This window comes from Bos taurus, chromosome 21 (genome assembly GCF_002263795.3).
Source record: "Bos taurus isolate L1 Dominette 01449 registration number 42190680 breed Hereford chromosome 21, ARS-UCD2.0, whole genome shotgun sequence".
Taxonomy (NCBI): Eukaryota; Metazoa; Chordata; class Mammalia; order Artiodactyla; family Bovidae; genus Bos; species Bos taurus.
Genome location: NC_037348.1, coordinates 65,360,998 through 65,379,442, shown reverse-complemented (window position 1 = coordinate 65,379,442; position 18,445 = coordinate 65,360,998). Strand labels below are relative to the sequence as shown.

At 51.6% G+C, this 18,445-nt stretch overlaps 1 protein-coding gene across 5 annotated transcripts in view; it reads right to left on the bottom strand.

Moving 5' to 3' along the window:
* Positions 1–18,445, bottom strand: part of WDR25 (WD repeat domain 25) — a 149,451-nt gene that overhangs the window by 37,409 nt on the left and 93,597 nt on the right. For 4 of the 5 annotated variants that reach the window (XM_005222205.5, NM_001206428.1, XM_024981817.2 and 1 more), the window contains 1 exon segment: positions 6,386–6,516. The exons of the other annotated variant lie outside the window; for it this stretch is intronic. In XM_005222205.5, coding sequence (XP_005222262.1) covers positions 6,386–6,516 — 131 coding nt within the window. 5 annotated transcript variants of the gene reach the window in all.

Here is an 18,445-nt window from a genome sequence, read left to right as displayed (position 1 = left end):
TATTTTTAAAAATATTTTTTTAAAATAGAAAGAAAAGCTGTAGAACAAGCATGGAAGATTGACGATTCAGGTCAAACCAACACGAGAGCAAAACTGTGCGGGCCTGTCGGAGCGGATCTCATCCTGAGAATTACCCGAGCAGGTGCAGTCGGTGTTTTTGAGGCCTGGGGGGCCTGAGTGCACCTGAGGCTCCTTCTTGGGCACAGAGTCCAACAATGCATCAAAGCCCGCTCAGCCCCAGCCCGCCCGGGGTTGGCCCTGCTTACAGAAGGGGAGAGAACTGGGGCAGAGGCCGGGCTCCCAGTTCCAGGAGCCACGTGTCCTAGATTCTCCAGGCCTGCTCCAGTTTGCAGCGCCAGAACCTGCTCAGCTGAGAGGTAATTTGCTGAGGTTGGAGTTCCATAATTTACTCTTGTAAAAAGGATGATTCACTAAATCAGTTCAGTTCAGTCGCTCCACGCCAGGCTTCCCTGTCCATCACCAACTCCCAGAGCTTACTCAAACTCATGTCCATTTAGTCGGTGATGCCATCCAACCACCTCATCCTCTGTCATGCCCTTCTCCTCCTGCCTTCAACCTTTCCCAGCATCAGGGTCTTTTCCAATGAGTCAGCTCTTCACATCAGGTGGCCAAAGGATTGGAGTTTCAGTTTCAGCATCAGTCCTTCCAATGAATATTCAGGACTGATTTCCTTTAGGATTGACTGGTTAGATCTTTTGAACTATGGTGTTGGAGAAGACTCTTGAGAGTCCCTTGGACAGCAAAGAGATCAAATTAATCAATCCTAAAGGAAATCAATCCTGAATATTCATTGGAAGGACTGATGCTGAAGTTCCAATACTTTGGCCACCTGATGTGAAGAGCCAACTATTGGAAAAAACCCTGATGCTGGGAAAGATTGAGGGCAAGAGGAGAAGGGCGTGGCAGAGGACAATATGGTTGGACGGCATCATCGGCTCAGTGGACTTGAGTTTGAGCAAACTCTGAGAAACAGTGGCGCACCGGGAAGCCTGGAGTGCCGCAGCCCATAGGGCCACAGTGTCGGACACGACTGAGCGACTGAGACAACAAGGCACAACAGCAGTCCCCAGTGTGATGACTTCTGGGGCTGAGGCCTTTGTGAGGTAATCAGGTTTGGATCAAGTCATAAGGGTGGAGGGCCCATGGTGAGAACAGTGGCCTTAAAAAGGCGTAGAGATCAGAGGTTGCCCGCTCTCCATCATGTGTGGACACAGCAAGACGGCAGCTATCTACCAGCCCAGAGGAGACCCTTCACCAGAACGCGACCACACTGACACCCTGATCTTGGAGTCCAGCCTCCGCAACCATGAGAAATAAGCATCCGCTGTCCACGCCCGTGGGTTGCAGTGCTTTGTTCCAGCAATCTGAGCTGACTAAGACATCATCCTGCAGAAACAGAATCCGCATCCTAACGAGAGCCCCAGCCGGGTGCTCTCCTACGTAGGGGAGGGTTGACAGGCCTGCTGCGGAGATGACCTCTTGCTGCCCCTTTCCTGCACTACTGGGGAAACCCAATGGAGGGAAGCTTTCGCCTAGCGATTCCCCTACAATCAGCCAGCTAAGCATGTGGGAGAGGGAGGCTGGGAGCCCAGGTCTCCTGGAGCTGAGGTCAATACGCTCTGGCAGCCCATCGGGGCTCTGACCCCCACGGTAACACAAAGGTAAGGCCACAGAAATCTTGGGTTCCAGACCATACCCACATTTGGGCAGACTGTCAGGAGACAAAAAGCATCAGAAAATCTCATGCTGGCAGCATGGAGCCAGCGCCAGTAAGCAGGCTCAGAGGGCTAGTGCGGAACACAGCCTGCCGACCGGCCGGAAATGAAGTCAGGCACTGCAGAGATGAGGGATGTGCTCTGATCATCAAACCTGAGTGGAAAGAGATTGGCGGAGAAGAGAGAGAGGAGCCAAATCGCCCATTTGCTGTAATGAATTGGGCTGGACCGGAGAAGCCCAGAATCCTGACATTGATCATGCAGCTTAGCTTAAGGAATCATAAAAGTCTGTCTATGGCTGGAAAGCAGCTTTAATGTCATCTGTTCCAACTGTTCCTTGGGCCCGGCAGGAGGCTGTCTGGCCCTGCTGTCATGCTCCAATGGTGGGATCAGCCGTGGCCTTAGACACCTACCCCTTGCCTTCAAAACACAGACTTGCTTTAACCCAGCAATCTGAATTCTGGGGCCCAAGCTGCAGGAAATAAACTGCAAGTGTGGAAAACACTAGACGCACAAATGGGCCTGACAGCAGAACGTACAATAAAGCAGACTGGGTGGTTTGCCTGGGGACGGTAACAGGGAGAGAAAAGGACCCGCATACCCCTGACTGAGGCATGGTTCTCTGGAAACAACGTTCTGTGTGCACACGATTTCCACTGGGTGCCCATAAAGGGGTGAGGCACGGGGGGCCCCACCTGGTCAGCCAGGTCAGGGGGATCAGCCACGACCAGACGTGGGGTGACACACGCCACAGCCAGACCCATCTTGGCAGGGTCAGCCAAATCCTAACTGTGTTGGCTCTACGGACCATGCGGTCTTCGGTTCAACAACCCGACTCCTGCTGCTGCAGTGTGAAAGCAGATGTGGCTGCTATGCAAGTGAATGACCAGAACTGTGTTCCAATAAAACTTTATTTACAAACACAGGAAGTATGCCAGACGTAGCCCTAAGCTTCAGCTGGTCGACCCCTCATCGCCACCTTTACATCTACTAGCTTTAAATGGCAAACCGAAGGAAAGCAAATGTCCTCCAAACCAACCTCGGGAAATGGTTTAATAAGCTGAACCACTTGAAATATATTCATTTGATCCATATTTATTGAGTGCCTGCTGTGTCAGACACACATTCTCAGTACCGAGGACGAGGCAAGGAGCAAACCAGCCAGGCGTGCGGGGTCCGAGGGATATACTGAAAATCGACAAGAACTCATCTCACTGTAAGGAAAACCCTTAGAATGCCGTGTGAAACGTGTGAAGCGAAATACAAAACTATAAGAATAAGACCAATCAACGTTTAAAAAACACACAGTGGAAAAGAACACTAAATAAAAAAAAGCAAGTACACGTTACGAATGTTCACCTTCAGCTAGCTCGGCCACCCCTTCTGTTTCTAGTTTCTAATTTTTTCATACAAAATCACATATTATATGAAATAATAAAATCCTTCCCATTGTCCTTTTCATATTTATTTATTTGGCTAAACCAGATCTTAGTTGATGGCACATGGAATATTTAGTTATGGCATGTGGGATCTAATTCCTTGACCAGGGATGGAACCTGGGGCCCCAGCATCGGGAGCACCAGGGAAGTCCCCTTCCCATTATTTTTAAAAGAGGAAATCTGTCATGATTTTAAGGTAAAGTCTGCGTACCTCCTGCAGTTTTCCTGCCTGCCCCCGAAGGCAATAAGAGCCACACTGCTCAGCCCTAGGTGTCTGCACGCTCGCCAGGCAGGGCTGGAGAGTTCAGCACGCTGGACAGAGCCCCACGCCCCGTGGGAGCGCAGCAGGACTGCGGAGAGTCACCTTAAGCGGGCACCTTTGCCTCTCCTCTCTGGCCCTCCCGCTGGATCCACAGGAGGCGCTTGGGTCAAACCTCTCAGATGAAATATTCATTGAAGCGGGAGAGAGAGTGATCCCCTGAGTCTGGCTGGTGCAAATGTAACGAGCCCTGTGACCCAGCGAGGAGGACAGGCAGTCGGATTGTTGGGGAAAAGGAAGCAAAAACAAATGCTGCGCGGTCCCGTTACCCACGTTACTAGCTTGGGAGAGGACTGGCAAACGTGCCAGTACCAGTCTCAGCAACATCTGCTCCTAATTGCTTCTCCCCTAGCGTTCTCAGAGCGCATCAGCTGGCGTCTGCCCTGGGAGAAAATCCGATATTTTGAACAAAGTCTTAAATCAGATGGCGTCCTTGACGAGTAATTTCTTACGTGGTTGCTCTTCGGGGCTAAAAACAGTAAGCGCACCTCCGAGGGACATGGCCGCCAGCAGGGGCTGGGTGACCAGGAGGCCCCGTCAAACGGCATGACTAAGAGTTTCCAGCTCCAACAGCACTTCCCAGTGTTTTCTTTCATTCTCCATGTATTTATAGCCCAAACATGAGTGTTCCAGTGCTTTTATAAGTCCACGTGTCCACTTCTTTATGGGTAGCTTTTCTCTCTTTTCCAAATATTTTTGTTTAAAAAAAAAAAATAGTCTCTTTGTAAAAGAAAAAAATGTGTGTTTTTTCTTTTAAAAAAAGAGTACATCTCTCTATGTCTAATTCTCCCCCCTCTGTGTGAGGCACAATCCTGTAAGCAAGATACATATGGATGGAACATCCTGTCCTCTTGAAGGAAACTGTTTCTGGTTTTAGGTTCTCCTCAAAACAGGAGCCTCCCCCGTCCACAGCCTGGTGGGAGAGCACCTTCCTGCAGCTGCTGATCCGAAGCACCAGCCTGCCTTCTGAATCCAGCACTGGAGACCTCACCCCGCCACCTTCCACCCCAGCCATTCGGAACGGCCTCTGCTCAGCGCAGACCTGCGGGGGCCGCTGCACCTGCCGGGACGGGGATGCCTTTAGGCAGCGGCTTTTGTGCTGCAGGTGCAGCAGGCTAGAGCCCTTCAGCACGGGACCACCAACTCCCCTGGGTCCCAGCCAGAGGACGGCAGTCTCTGACATTCCGCAAAGGTCAAGATCGATGCACGTTTCATCATGAATGACCCTGCAGCATTTGAGAGACTGGGTGCCTCCTTCAGACCAGGGGCGTTGCTTTCAGGGCTTGAAACAGACATCCTGAAACCACTGGCTCCCCAGAGGTTCTTCCTCACTGCCCCTCCCTGAGTCCTTCTTCAGTCTTGATCCTGGCCGCCCCTGCTCACAAACCTCCCATGGCTCCCCACTGCTAATCCAAATCCAGATGCATAGCATTAAAAGTCTCTCTGCCCGCCTGTCCCACTGCCTGGGGCCCATTCCCAGCCGTGTCGAGCAGGTCATTGGTCCTGTCCAGTCTCCCACAGTCTGCATGGTCGCCTCCATCTGCTCATTCAGTCAACCAAGTTCTGCTGAGTGCCTACCACGTGCCAGGCACTGGTCTAGGAGCTAGAAGTCAGCAGCAAACGAAACAGACAGAAAGCACTGCCCTGGAAGATTACATTCAAAGGGAGGGAGACAGACAAATAGATACGTACAGCCATGGCCAGATGATGATGAATGACACAGAGAGAAGTGAGGTGCAGGGGGACTAGTGAACGCCAGGGCTGCCCGGCACCTGGTCCAGGAAGGCCTTCCTGCAGAGGCAGCGTTTGAGCAGGACCCTGGAAGAGGGAGGGTGGGAACCTCTCCATAGAAACCCGGGAGGGGCGCACTGCAGGCAGGAAGAGCAAAGGTGCAGAGGCCCTGAGGCAGGAATGCGCCGGCGTGCTCTAGGTACGGCTAGGAGGCTGCTGGGACCAGAGCGGCAGAGAAGGGGCTGACGGGACCAGAGCGGCAGAGAAGGGGCCCCTGTGGGCCACTGCAGGGACACAGCCCTTATTGCGAGTGAGACCTGAGCCTGAACGGTGCTGACCGCAAGAGTGACACATCCGACTTTCGCTATCACGGGCTACCTGGCTGCTGTGTTAGGAACACACTGTCAGGGGCTGGGGCTGGTGCGGGTGGGGTGGTGTTGCCACGAAGACATTTATCAGAAAGGAAAGCGCTGCCATTACCCAAGTGGGAGACAAGGGCGGCTTAAAGCCACAGTTACAAACGGATCTGCTGATGGTTCGGGTGTCGGGGGATGAGAGCAGGAGCAGAGAGCGTGATGATGGGTTTGGCTTGAGCAACCGGAAGGATGGAGATGCCATGTCTTAAGTGAGGGAAGCAACGGGAGCAGCAGATTGTGGTAACGGATGAGATTGGACAACTGCTTCTCTATGGGACTGATGGGGACTAGCCTTTAAGCCCCGAAGGCAACACAGTCTCTGCTGTGAAGCCGTCCTTGCCCTGAGTGAATGCTGGCCCCGCCCCAAGCCCCCTCCCCTCATGCACACACATAGACACACAAAGAGCACCCCTCTGCACCACTGATCTGTATCTAAATATTACTCCCTTGAGTAACCCAAGGCTGATTCACTTTCTAACATCTGGAAGCATCTGCACACAGTAGGCGCTCCACAAATATTTTTAGCAACATGCTCGCAGAGAACTGCACCTACGACGCTTTAATATCTAATGACTCAAGAATGTTCTTTCAAAACATCTAAAAATTATGCTTTGCACTGATTACATATTAAGTGGTAATTACTCCATCTCGAGGGTCCTATATATAGATGCTGACCGGCCCCCAATCATTCAGATGGTCCAGGAAGCTCTCCTGGAAAGGCCAAGTGCGGACGATGGGTGTTACCTTGCTGGTCCTTATGTCCCAAGCTTTCATTTCAGAGCTGAAGCCGCCACATACAAAAACACTGTGGTCTCTCGGATGGAACCTCAGGGCGGTGATCCTGAAGTCACTCCGGCTGCTGAACAGCTGGGTTCCTGCAACACACGAAACGGAGAGAGTCAGAAGATACTCAGGTCACAAACTAAACATCTTAACATTAAGACGCCACCTGGTACGGAGCCACAGAACACAGCCACCTGGGCCCAGGCAGCCAGGGGAGAATTTCTGGAATCACAGCAAGGGTACCGTCTGCCCTCACTCTCAGGCTACCTGAGATCCTCCACTAGCTCAACCCCACCGCACCCCTACCCGCTGGGATAAGCAATGTGCCTGAATCCACGAACACCACCTGTTAGGTGCACAGTAAACCCATGCGCATCAACCCAGTTAAAGCACATGGCAACCCTAAACCCACTTTGCAGTTTGAAGAAACCAAGGCTCAGGAAGACTGAATAACAGCTCAAAGCTACACAATTAATACCATAGATCACTCATCGGGCAGTGTAAAAACCAAGAGCGGGATGAGCCAAAGTGATGCTTCTTAGGATCAGCACCTTACAATCACACCCTTACGGCTTGCAATAGGATGCGGTGGGTGGGGTTTGCGGTAGAGTGTGGCAGGTGGGGTGCCATCAGACCCTGAGTGATCAATGAGAGTGTGACATCACAGTGACTCAGGCCACAGGCTGGAGGAAAGGCGTGTGGACCACCGTTTCTATCTGCCATGATACTGCAATCAAGCACCCTCAGGCACTGTGCAAATGTCTGCCTGTATGCACGTAACTCTGCTGTGGAAAATATCTTCTTTATCACCAAGATCACTTAGAGGTAAGCCATAAAAATGCCAGAATTGTCGATCATTTAGAACAGGTCAGACTTGGGGCACGTGGGGAACGGAACTTCTGCGCTGAGCCAAGGGATATTGGCCTCCAAAGCCAGCGTGCCTTTCTCTGCACAGTGCCACAGCCCAGGAGGGGCATCCTTGACCACCTTTGGCCCTCGAAAACCCTCCCCTGGACTGAGGTGGAGGCAGTTAGGGACCTAAGAAGCCGGAAGCCAGTGCCCTGCCAAGATCTCAAGCAGAGTCTCCTCTCACAGGAACCCAGGAGATGCGCTGGGCCCACGGATTCAGAAAGCACTTCCGGAAGGCCGCCTGGCTTTGCCTTCAGGACCATACTTAATTAAATGCTCTAGCAGCTCACCAGGTGAGGAGATAAAAGTCATCAACTGGTGCTCTTGAGAGTTACAGCAGAAGTCTTGATAAAGCCAATTTGCCTAGATCATTGGTCTCCAAACTTGTCTGACAGCACAGGAACACCCTTAGGCATACGATGCCAACACGGGTATATTTATTTAATAAATAAGTGACACAGTGTGCTACTGTACCAATGTATTATGAATATAAAAACAATTACCAAAAAAAAAAGATGATTTTGAGACAAGGACAAAAGGATAAAATAACCCATATTTTAAAACACACTTTAATATGCCATTTACTAAGAGTAGCAACAAACCTCTTGGAAATGATTAAACCAAATGAGTTGTGATATTTTTAGTAAGAGCAGCAGGACTATACTTATTCCATTTTTGTAATCTAGGGACCTTTCATTGACTCGGGGACTTGACAGCAGCTCAGTTACAGCCTCAGTTTAGACCCTGAAGTTTTCCAGAGCCCCAAAAGCCTCCTTCCAGAGATTCGAGGAGCCAGAATGGAAGACATTTACCGCTGGAAACAGGAGAGACATTTCCCACTTTCTTCAACCACTGATGCAAAGGATTTTATGAACATTTTGCTAATAAAGCTCCATTTCCCCTAATGCAAAATAATGGCTCCTGCAACTAATCTTTAACAACCCAATTCACAATCCATTGAAATTTTCATTTACAGGATTTTAGAGCAGATTAGAAAAACACTGTTCCTGGGTTAAAAGTGCAAAAATCAAAGTTTTAATAGGTGATACATTCACATCATTTGGGGCAACAAAAATTACAGAATAATACAAATGATTAAAAACATCTGTTTTCAAAATGTCCTCTCCAGGATACAAACTTTTTGGAAAGAGGCTACTCTCTTGCTCTTTGTTAAAGTATCACCTTTACCTTGATGGATGATTAAACATGTTGATTTTTTTTTCCCCCGAATATCTTCTAAGGGCCTAGAGTTGGCAGTCACTTGTCATCTGAGGAAATTCTGGAAACACTTGACTTTTTGTAAGTGAAGACTCTATGCCTCCTTAAGCTCAATAAGCCCCTCCACTGTTTTGCTACAAAATGCAACACACAGAGATCTCCGTGGTCGTCGTGTGTCATCACGACGTGCTGTCAAGGGCTGGCCAGTTGGGGTCGCACTGCTGACTACAGTGAAGGGACCATGAACAGTGGCCTCGCTGTCCAACCCGAGGGGAGCAGTCAAGGCAAATATGGTTCTCTGCCCGGCGCCACGTTGAAAAGCCATTTACAGCTGGGACTGTAAATAGCAGTGTGGCAAGAACAACCATGCTGGGCACTTGTTCTTGAGTCACAGGAACATTAAAGAAGGACGCACGTGAACCAAGGTGGGAAGACGTGATTCGCCCAAGGAAATGCATTGTTCGAGGCGTAGTAAGATAACGCTGATATGCTGTCATAATACTGCTTTTCTAATAAATAACTCCCCTGTGAAGCATCAGGAAGATGAACAGACTTGTAGTGTTCTGGGTGCTGTGCCCCTTTCATTAGCTCAAAAGACAAGCAACTCTCTCAAGTTAACCAAAAAAATTGCTTCCTGGGGAATGAATCTCATTGGAAACCTGGTACTTCTTGTTCTCGTTCTTCCTCTTTCTTTGCCTTTCCTGAAACTTGTCTGGAACCCAAACTCTTCCTCGCCTTTCTGCTACAGTTGAAACCAAGTCAGAAAACCATGGTCAGAAACCAAGCGTGGGACTTCCCTGGTGGTCCAGGGACCAAGACTTCACAGCCCCAGTGCAGGCGGCCCGGGTTCAATCCCACGTTCTGCAAACTGAGAGTCCGCATGCCACAAGTCAAGATCCCACGTGCTGCCACCAACACCAAAAGATGCCACACGCCGCAACTAAGAGCCCGCGCGGCCAAGTACACAAATATTTAAAAGGAAGATGAAAGAAAGAAACCCAGCATTTAAGAGCCCAGTTAGCAGGCTCCCCGTCCAGGAAAGATGGAACAGAGGCTGCCAGCCTGTGCACCCCAGGGCTGGCCTCAGGAGCCTCGCTTCAGCCAAAGGGCTGGGGGACCCGCATGGGGGCTCAGGGGAAAGGCAATCATCACGATCCCTTGTTGGAAAAGGAGCGTCCAGGTGCCGCTGCAGCCCCCGCAATGCGAGAAGGCCCTAGCAGGCCACAAGTCTTCTCTTCAGAAGGAAACAACTGTGCCTAATGCCGACTTCTTGCTCATTTGCAATTCACTGCCAACCCTTAAGTCCAAAAGGAAAAACAAACTATCTGCCTGGAGGAAAAAAATAATCCTCCCTGTTTCTTGGACCATATCATATAACCATATGCTTATTTCAGGAAAGGCAGTGAATTAGCCATGTTTTTTCAAAAAGTGTAGTGATACAGTCTTGCCAGCAATGGTACGGGTTGGGGGCGGGGGAGAGGAGAGGAAAAGTGAAAGTCGAGCTGCTAAAAGATAATGACTGAACATTTTTGCTGAAAAAAAAATGTATTTGACTATGTTATTCATTCTCCATTCCCTAAAGAGACTGAGAATCTATGTCTTTTAAGTACTAAAATTTTCCAGTTGGAAGACAAGCCATAATTTATATCTTTTTTTCCTACTTTTACTTGTAACATCTCGGCCTCTGCTGTATTTTCTTTGTTAAAAGGGACCAAAACTAAAAAATGTTTCCATTTTTTAATAAGCTTCAGTTCAGTTCAGTTCAGTCGCTCCGTCTTGTCCAACTCTTTGCGACCCCATGGACAGCAGCACGCCAGGCCTCCCTGTCCATCACCAACTCCTGGAGTTCACTCAAACTCATGTCCATTGAGTCGGTGATGCCATCCAGCCATCTCATCCTCTGTTGTCCCCTTCTCCTCCTGCCCCCAATCCCTCCCAGCATCAGAGTCTTTTCCAATGAATCAACTTTTCACATGAGGTGGCCAAAGTATTGGAGTTTCAGCTTCAGCATCAGTCCTTCCAATGAACACCCAGGACTGATCTCCTTTAGGATGAACTGGTTGGATCTCCTTGCAGTCCAAGGGACTCTCAAGAGTCTTCTCCAACACCACAGTTCAAAAGCATCAATTCTTCGGCGCTCAGCTTTCTTCATAGTTTAACTCTCACATCCATACATGACCACTGGAAAAACCATAGCCTTGACTAGACGGACCTTTGTTGACAAAGTAAAGTCTCTGCTTTTCAATATGCTATCTAGGTTGGTCATAACTTTCCTTCCAAGGAGTAAGCGTCTTTTAATTTCATGGCTGCAGTCACCATCTGCAGTGATTTTGGAGCCCAGAAAAATAAAATCTGACACTTTCCACTGTTTCCCCATCTATTTCCCATGAAGTGATGGAACCAGATGCCATGATCTTAGTTTTCTGAATGCTGAGCTTTAAGCCAACTTTTTCACTCTCCTCTTTCACTTTCATCAAGAGGCTTTTTAGTTGCTCTTCACTTTCTGCCATAAGGGTGGTGTCATCTGCATATCTGAGGTTATTGATATTTCTCCCGGCAATCTTGATTCCAGCTTGTGCTTCTTCCAGCTCAGCATTTCTCATGATGTACTCTGCATAGAAGTTAAATAAGCAGGGTGACAATATACAGCCTTGACATACTTCTTTTCCTATTTGGAACCAGTCTGTTGTTCCATGTCCAGTTCTAACTGTTGCTTTCTGACCTGCATATAGGTTTCTCAAGAGGCAGGTCAGGTGGTCTGGTATTCCCATCTCTTGAAGAATTTTCCACAGTTTATTGTGATCTACCTAGTCAAAGGCTTTGGCATAGTCAATAAAGCAGAAATAGACGTTTTTCTGGAACTCTCTTGCTTTTTCCATGATCCAGCAGATGTTGGCAATTTGATCTCTCATTCCTCTGCCTTTTCTCAAAACCAGCTTGAACATCTGGAAGTTCACGGTTCACATATTGCTGAAACCTGGCTTGGAGAATTTTGAGCATTACTTTACTAGTGTGTGAGATGAGTGCAATTGTGCAGTAGTTTGAACATTCTTTGGCATTGCCTTTCTTTGGGATTGGAATGAAAACTGACCTTTTCCAGTCCTGTGGCCACTGCTGAGTTTTCCAAATTTGCTGGCATATTGAGTACAGCACTTTCACAGCTTACAGATCCCTAATTTTCGAGAGACACAACCTAAGGAGGTCTGGCGTGAGACTGTAATGCAATCAGGGCCCCAGCAACCTGTGCAAAGCGAAAGGTGATACCGAGGAGGGGTTGAGGGTCACACAGACCCAGGGCTCATCCCAGCTCTGTCACTTTCAGGAGAGCGACCCTGGGCAGGCCCCTTCTCCGCGGAGTCACGTGCCCTCAAACGCGCACGTGTTGGGAGGGCAGTAAGCAGCGTGGGATGCAGAGGATTCTAGAAGGCCCAGCAGACAGCAAACAACAAAGGGAAACTCTTCTGGTTTGAAGACAACTAAGCCCCAAATTATTGAATTCATCCTTAGATAAACTGAAAGCTAAAACCAAGGGATATGAGTTTTCAACAGCAGGAGACTTGAGAGATTACTGACTTAAGTTTTTGTTCTGAGGCTATGAGAATATGATGCCCCGGGCTGGCCTTTACATTTTCTTAAAGAGACATGGATAAGGCTGGCAAACATTTATCAGACACTGTCTTGAAGGTGATAGCCGTGATGGAAGCGGAGGTCCTGGCCTGTCACATGTGCTCCTGCTCTGAAACTTCTCAGAAACTGGGCGGCATAGTTATCACATCCCTTCCCGGGGCCATGAGACTCTGAGCACAACGCTTGGTTATATATAACCTCTAACCGTGAGACGCATCCGACTTGTTTACACATTTGTTATGGAAAATTCCACTTCTTCATTGTATGCTGCTTATAAGAAACTGAGTTTTAAAATATTTAATCCACTAACACTGATGTTATTGATCGTGTTATAATGAACTTGACTGGTATAAGCACTGTTCAGACCCTCTTGGAGTTAGGAAAAATCACTTCTTTGCCTCCGTGAATCAATAATGATACAAACAAACTATAACTCGCCATTAAAGCAAAAACATGTTGGAAATAGAACGCAGAAATGCAATTTGTTCTCTCGACACTCCTGTTGCCGCCAGGGCGCCGTCACCGATATTGCTGAGACAAGGCAGCTAGTCACGCCGGCCAGGGTCCTCCTCAGGGAGCCCCCACCACCCTTTCTCAGACAGACACACTGAGCTCCCCGAGGTGACCACCCGCGCGGCTGGGCGACACTATCTGTCCACCCTAACACCTACCATGCAGGGCCCTTTCGTCATGCGGGCTCCAGGGCCCTGAGGGGCCTCTCCAGCCCCCTCAGTAGGTCTGCATCCCAGCCCAGGTCCTGGCAGGTAACAACTCAGGTGAAACCCAAGCCTGGGTCCCCAAGAGACTGCAGGGAAGTTCAGGCCCTCTTCTCAGGGGAGAGGGCCCCTGCCTGGGGCGTGCATGGGTCCTACTGCAACTCTGCGTGGACCTGTTTCACAGCGGGCTGCACGGAGGACAGAGAGGGGACGTCACACAAACTGGTCACGCTGGGACAGAGGCTGGACCCAAGCGACCCTGGGGCCCGGCCGGCTGCACCCCACCTTGCCCGCCCATGGGTACACCGTGACCTTTCCTTCTCCTGGGCTCTGCGTGCGCATCGCGGGCTGGGGAGCGGGCTGCGGAGACATTGACAAGGGATTGGCTGCGACTGCCGGCTGCGGGTGATGGAGCTCGTGTTCCCAGGCAGGCGGCATATGACTCATTCCACTAAAATCAATATCGTTACACTCATCCTCTGGGAAGTATTCAGCCAGCTGTAAATTTAACCATCCTGACTCGAAGTTAACAAGAACAGGAGCTTGCTAACTTTCAGATCAAACTCTGCAGATCAGAAACAAGGGCTGCCTTGGCATGCCGGGCTGAGTCCTGGGGAGGGGCCCGGGCCAGAGTTCAGACAGGCCCACGTCTGCACGCTCTCCCCACGGATAAGCTGGCAGCCCCTGGATCAGCTGGCAATCCTCTCGGATCTGTGGGCTCCCGGTACAAGGAATCAGGATAACAGATCTGACCTTCAGAGGCTGTTCTGAGAATTAGAGACAATGCAGGTAAGACAGAGAGCCCCGGACAAATGACAGGCCTGAAGACAGCAGCTGCGGCAGCAGCCGTAGTAACAGAAGAAATGGCAGTAGTTATAGAAATTTCTCTTACATCAAGCTTGGCCACTGCATTTAATTAACTGGACAGGGCTGAGTTTACTAACTTTAAAAAAAAAAAAAATAGTTCTCCACTTGCAAAAAGAAAGGGTCCATCCCAAAGGTATAACTTAAGTTGGTTTTCTGGGACTCGGAGGTCACCGCTGGGACATGAACAAGCCGTGACCGTGTTTAGGCTCCGGGGTCAATCAACGGAGGTCATCCTACCTGCGAAGGGAGCCAAACTGCACTGCAATCGCAATTAAACACACACAGAGATAAAGCCACCACTGCTGTGCAATAACGGTAATGAATGAAATAGCACCGTTGATTAAAAACCACCTTTGATTTATCCAGAGGGCTGGCATGAGCTTAACTAGCAGATGACAAGACGGACGTCTGTGGAGGCGGGGAGGGGCCTCAGAGGCACATTCCAAGTGTGAGATACAGGGCTGGCGGGGGCCTCCTCAAGCATGGTAGCACCCGATTGCATATATATCCACAGTTAGGGTCAGCTTCTCACCCCGAAGCTGTGTGGAAAGAGGGGGAGAAATTAAGGTTGGGACTGGAGAGAGATACTCCTGCAGGCGGAAGAGAAGAATGTGGGTGGGAATGGGGACACGTGCCTGGATCAGGGGGGCACAGCCTCCATGTCTGGATCTAGGGCCAAAGGAGTGATGACACGAACATGCCCGCACCCTTGGGAGCGCCGTATCCATGCCCACTGGCAGCAGGCCTTCCTGCTCTCCATGGGCACGGGGGGAACGCTTAACCAGGGTCCTCTGAGATGCTCTAGAAAACAGTCAAGGTGCTGAAAAGCCCGGGACTAGAGACACCCAGGCCCCTCGGGGCAGCGCTGCTCTGCAGGCTGTGGCCCCACAAGGAGCCTCCCCTTGGGCCCCTTCTCCAGAGCTGAGCAAGCCCCTGACACTCTCCTCGGGTCTTTTAATTTGGAGGCTTCTCACCCCTTCCTCTGCCAAGTGTTCTAAAATCATCAGGGCAAACACTCCTCCTGCCGGAAGGAGGGGTGCAGCCAGGACAGCCACTCACTTCATCAGAGGGATGAGTCCGGATCGGCCTGGGTGCGGCTCCTTCCCAGAGGCCCGCCGCCCCACCCCACCGCCACGAGTTATCCTCCACTCGGCAGGCAGGGAGCCAGCTGCTCGGGAGAGGGCCAAGCAGGCTCTCCTGGACTCAGTTTACACAAACTGTTGGCCTGCAACCCAGAAACAGACGTGGTGAGGGAACCCACTCCTGCCCTTCAAACGCCAGGAGACTGGCCAGAGCCTCTGCCAGTCTCACAGGCTGGAGCTGAACCCCAGTTCTGTCACTGCAGGTCACCAAACACCAGGCCTCGGTGTCTGAGTCAATGAAATGGGGATAAAAATATCTCACTGACTGGTTAGTGTGGAGACTAAATACATAATAAGCAGAGGGCCTAATATCCACTTATTCATTTCAGCTTGATACAGGCCAAACAGGGTGCCAGGAACCAGGGCTAGAGGGCCCACGGCCTGGCCCACCATGAGCACTGGCCACTTTGTCATTCCCTTTTTCCATGTTTCTGTGATGGAGGCCCCAATCATGATGCAAAAACGAGGGAAGCACCAGAAGACACTTTCTGGAAAACAAGAGCAATGATTATTGGTGGGGCCAGTCCCGGTTGGCCATTTGGGCCCACATACCCATGCCAAGGGACACAGCAATCCCAGAGCAGGAAAAGCCAGGCAGGGGCTGGGGACAGCAACGCTGTGGGTGGTGGGGTCTGAGCAAAGAGGACACCCACCCCAAAGAAAGGGCAGGTGCCAACACATGACGAGCAGAAAGCTGCTACCCCCCACCAGGCCATCCTGTCATGGAGAAGGAAAAGATGGAGAAGCAGCTGGGAGACCCTGAAAGGTGGTCTTCCCATCCATCTGCCCTTAGACTCACACGTGGGATCAAGGCCATGCTAGGAAGCTGGCTCAGGGCCTCTTGGGAGGCTCTCGGAACTGAGCCACCAAAGCTGCCCCGTTTGGAGAAATCGTCCAGCAGCTGGGTCCGGATGCTCAGAGGAACAAGGCCATCATTTCCCACCTTCTGTCAGGCCTTGTAGGGCAGAGATGGAGCGGGGCAGGAGCTGCTTTGCTAAGTGGCCTCCATGCAGCAGGCACTTACTCTGTACATGTGATCTCAGCTGTGCCCCTCAACGAGCCCACCCGCTGGGCACTGCTACCCAGTTCACAGATGCAGAAAGACAGCTCAAGGACCCTCCCCCAAGGACACCCGGCTTGCACCCCATCCAAGCTCCTTCGGTCCCACCGTGCCTCCAGTATCCGGGAGCTGGGACCAGGTGGCACTGCCCGGATGCCCCGCACGGGCTAGTCACACATTGGGAGAGCTGACTGGGCACAGGAAGGACAATAAGGGATGCTGACCCCCCAGCGCCCTGGGGGCTCCAGGGAAAGGACCACCTCCCTTGTAGCCAACAAATGCATGCCAAGTCCGAGGCCTCACCAGCCAGGCTGCAGGCTGGAATCTGCAAGAAACCAGCGCCACTTGGAACTGAACAAGCACAAGCTGGCCGGGGGCTTCTGAGGAGTCAGGCTGACTTGGTATGCCGGACACTGACTCACTTGCGCCCTGGAGGAGTCGACGAGCGCTCCCCAAGACCACCTCAGCCGAATGTACCAGAGACGTTTTGTTAGGAAGACTACAGACTGAAATGAGAGCACCAAAAATAATTAATCTGTGAGCAGATTTTATTTAAGTGTTGATTCATGGTTGTTCTATAAGCCAACAGCCCGTCAGAACTATAAATTAACGAGATAAAATGTGGCTGGCCCTCCATATTTCAGGCCAGGTATTGACGTTTCCGAATCCACAGATTTTTAACTGTATTGATTGAGGACACCAGGATAAATGGCCTTGGCGCCAAATTCCCATTAGCGACAATGGGCACCGAGTGACTAATTCCCAGAGCGCAGCAGTGAGAACGCCCTGCGTTGCCTTCTCCTGGCAGGGAGTTCTAATTAGATTGAAATGAAAAAGCCAAATCACCAAGGGCGGAAAGAGGCAGATCAAGTGAAAAGGAAGATCAGACTTGGTGGCGAGAAAGGACAAGAGAAGTCAAATGAGGTCGCGAGCCACAGGGACTGCAGGCGGAGAACATCCCCGCACACGCTGGGCCAGGGCACGTGGAGCCCCCAGCCCACCCTGCGGCCCCCGTGAACCCAGCTCTGCCCAGCAAGTGCCAGCCTCAGCTCAGCCTCATCCACACATCCACTGAGCAGCTGCTCGAGCGGGCCCTGGCCGGGTGACAGAGACCCAGGGACCAGCAGGACAGGCCCCCCCCGCCCGCCCTTCTCAGGGAGCTCCCACACTAACGGGGGTGGACGGACCCAGAAACCCAACAACCCCTCAACAGGAAAGGCCCCGTCCAGGAGCTAGAGGGCTTCCCCAAGGGCAAGGGCAAACCCCTGGCCCCTGCCTGCCCCCCTCAAGGCACAGAGCGCATGCGTGCTGCTCACCAACGCGGCCCGGCACGAGGGCCTGCACACAGCTGGTGCTCAATAAGTAACAGCTGAATGAATGAGAGGGGGCCTTCAAGAGGCGAATCAGGTGGTGAGCCCATTCCCAGCAGAGGGGTGCAGGGGAAAGTGCCCCCTCACCACCCCGAGTGGACAGCAAGGCCCGTCCCACCCCACACACCGCAGCTGGGGCAGCAGACGGCGTTCCCTCCAGCACAGTCCAGCACAGACCGGGTGGGGCGGGCACATTCCCCTCCTGCGGCTCCCACCGCACCGTGGGTCACACCTGCCACCAGGGAGACCTGCCATGACTCCCTCCTGCTCCAAACTCAGCAACAGCCCCCGACCGCCACCGGCTGTGGCAGGCCCTAACTCAGTAGGCGGGAGGCCTCCCGGAAGGCCTGAACACGTCTGAACCCCCTACACTCGCTCCCACCCACACTCACACCCAGAGACCGTGGCAGGGTCTGTTTAACATCTGTTGACTGAGGAGACAGATTGTGACAAAGGGCCACCAGGAATTCACTAATGTTGTCAAACTGACTTGCATTTGATTAACCCGCCAGCATCACCTGCGTGGGAAACTCATCCCACCTCCACCCCTGGGCAGGCGATGCAGGCACCCGTGGGTGGTCAGTGATGCTGGTCTGGGGAGCAGCATGTGGGGAAGGCACGCCCCATGGCCCAGGACACGTGTGGAGCTGGAGCTCCCATTCCCGCACCCCCAGACTCACCTCCCCCAGCTCCCTGCACCCCACACACACCACATGGTTCATGCTCCCATGATGGATCCATCCTCGTTCCATCTGCTGAAATTCCACTTCCCTCCTCCTCCTCACCAGCTCCCCTCCATCCTGATTCTCTGTGTCCCCTATTCCTGCATCAGCTTGGGCCCCACTTCCTCAAGGAAGCCTTCCTTGATCTTCCAGGCTACATCATCTCAGCCTTTCACTGTTCTCTGGGACTCCCTGCATGTCTGTCTCCACCAGCAGATGGGAGCTTCTCCAGGGTGGATCCTGGGGCTTGTTCACCTCTGTGTCTCCAATACCAAGCATGGCTTCCTGGATCCACGGGCAACACAGTATAGCAGTCAGGCCACCAGCCTCGGAGCCTGGTAGACCTGTGATCATCCTGGCTCGGCCACTGCCCGGCTGTGCCTCTGGGTC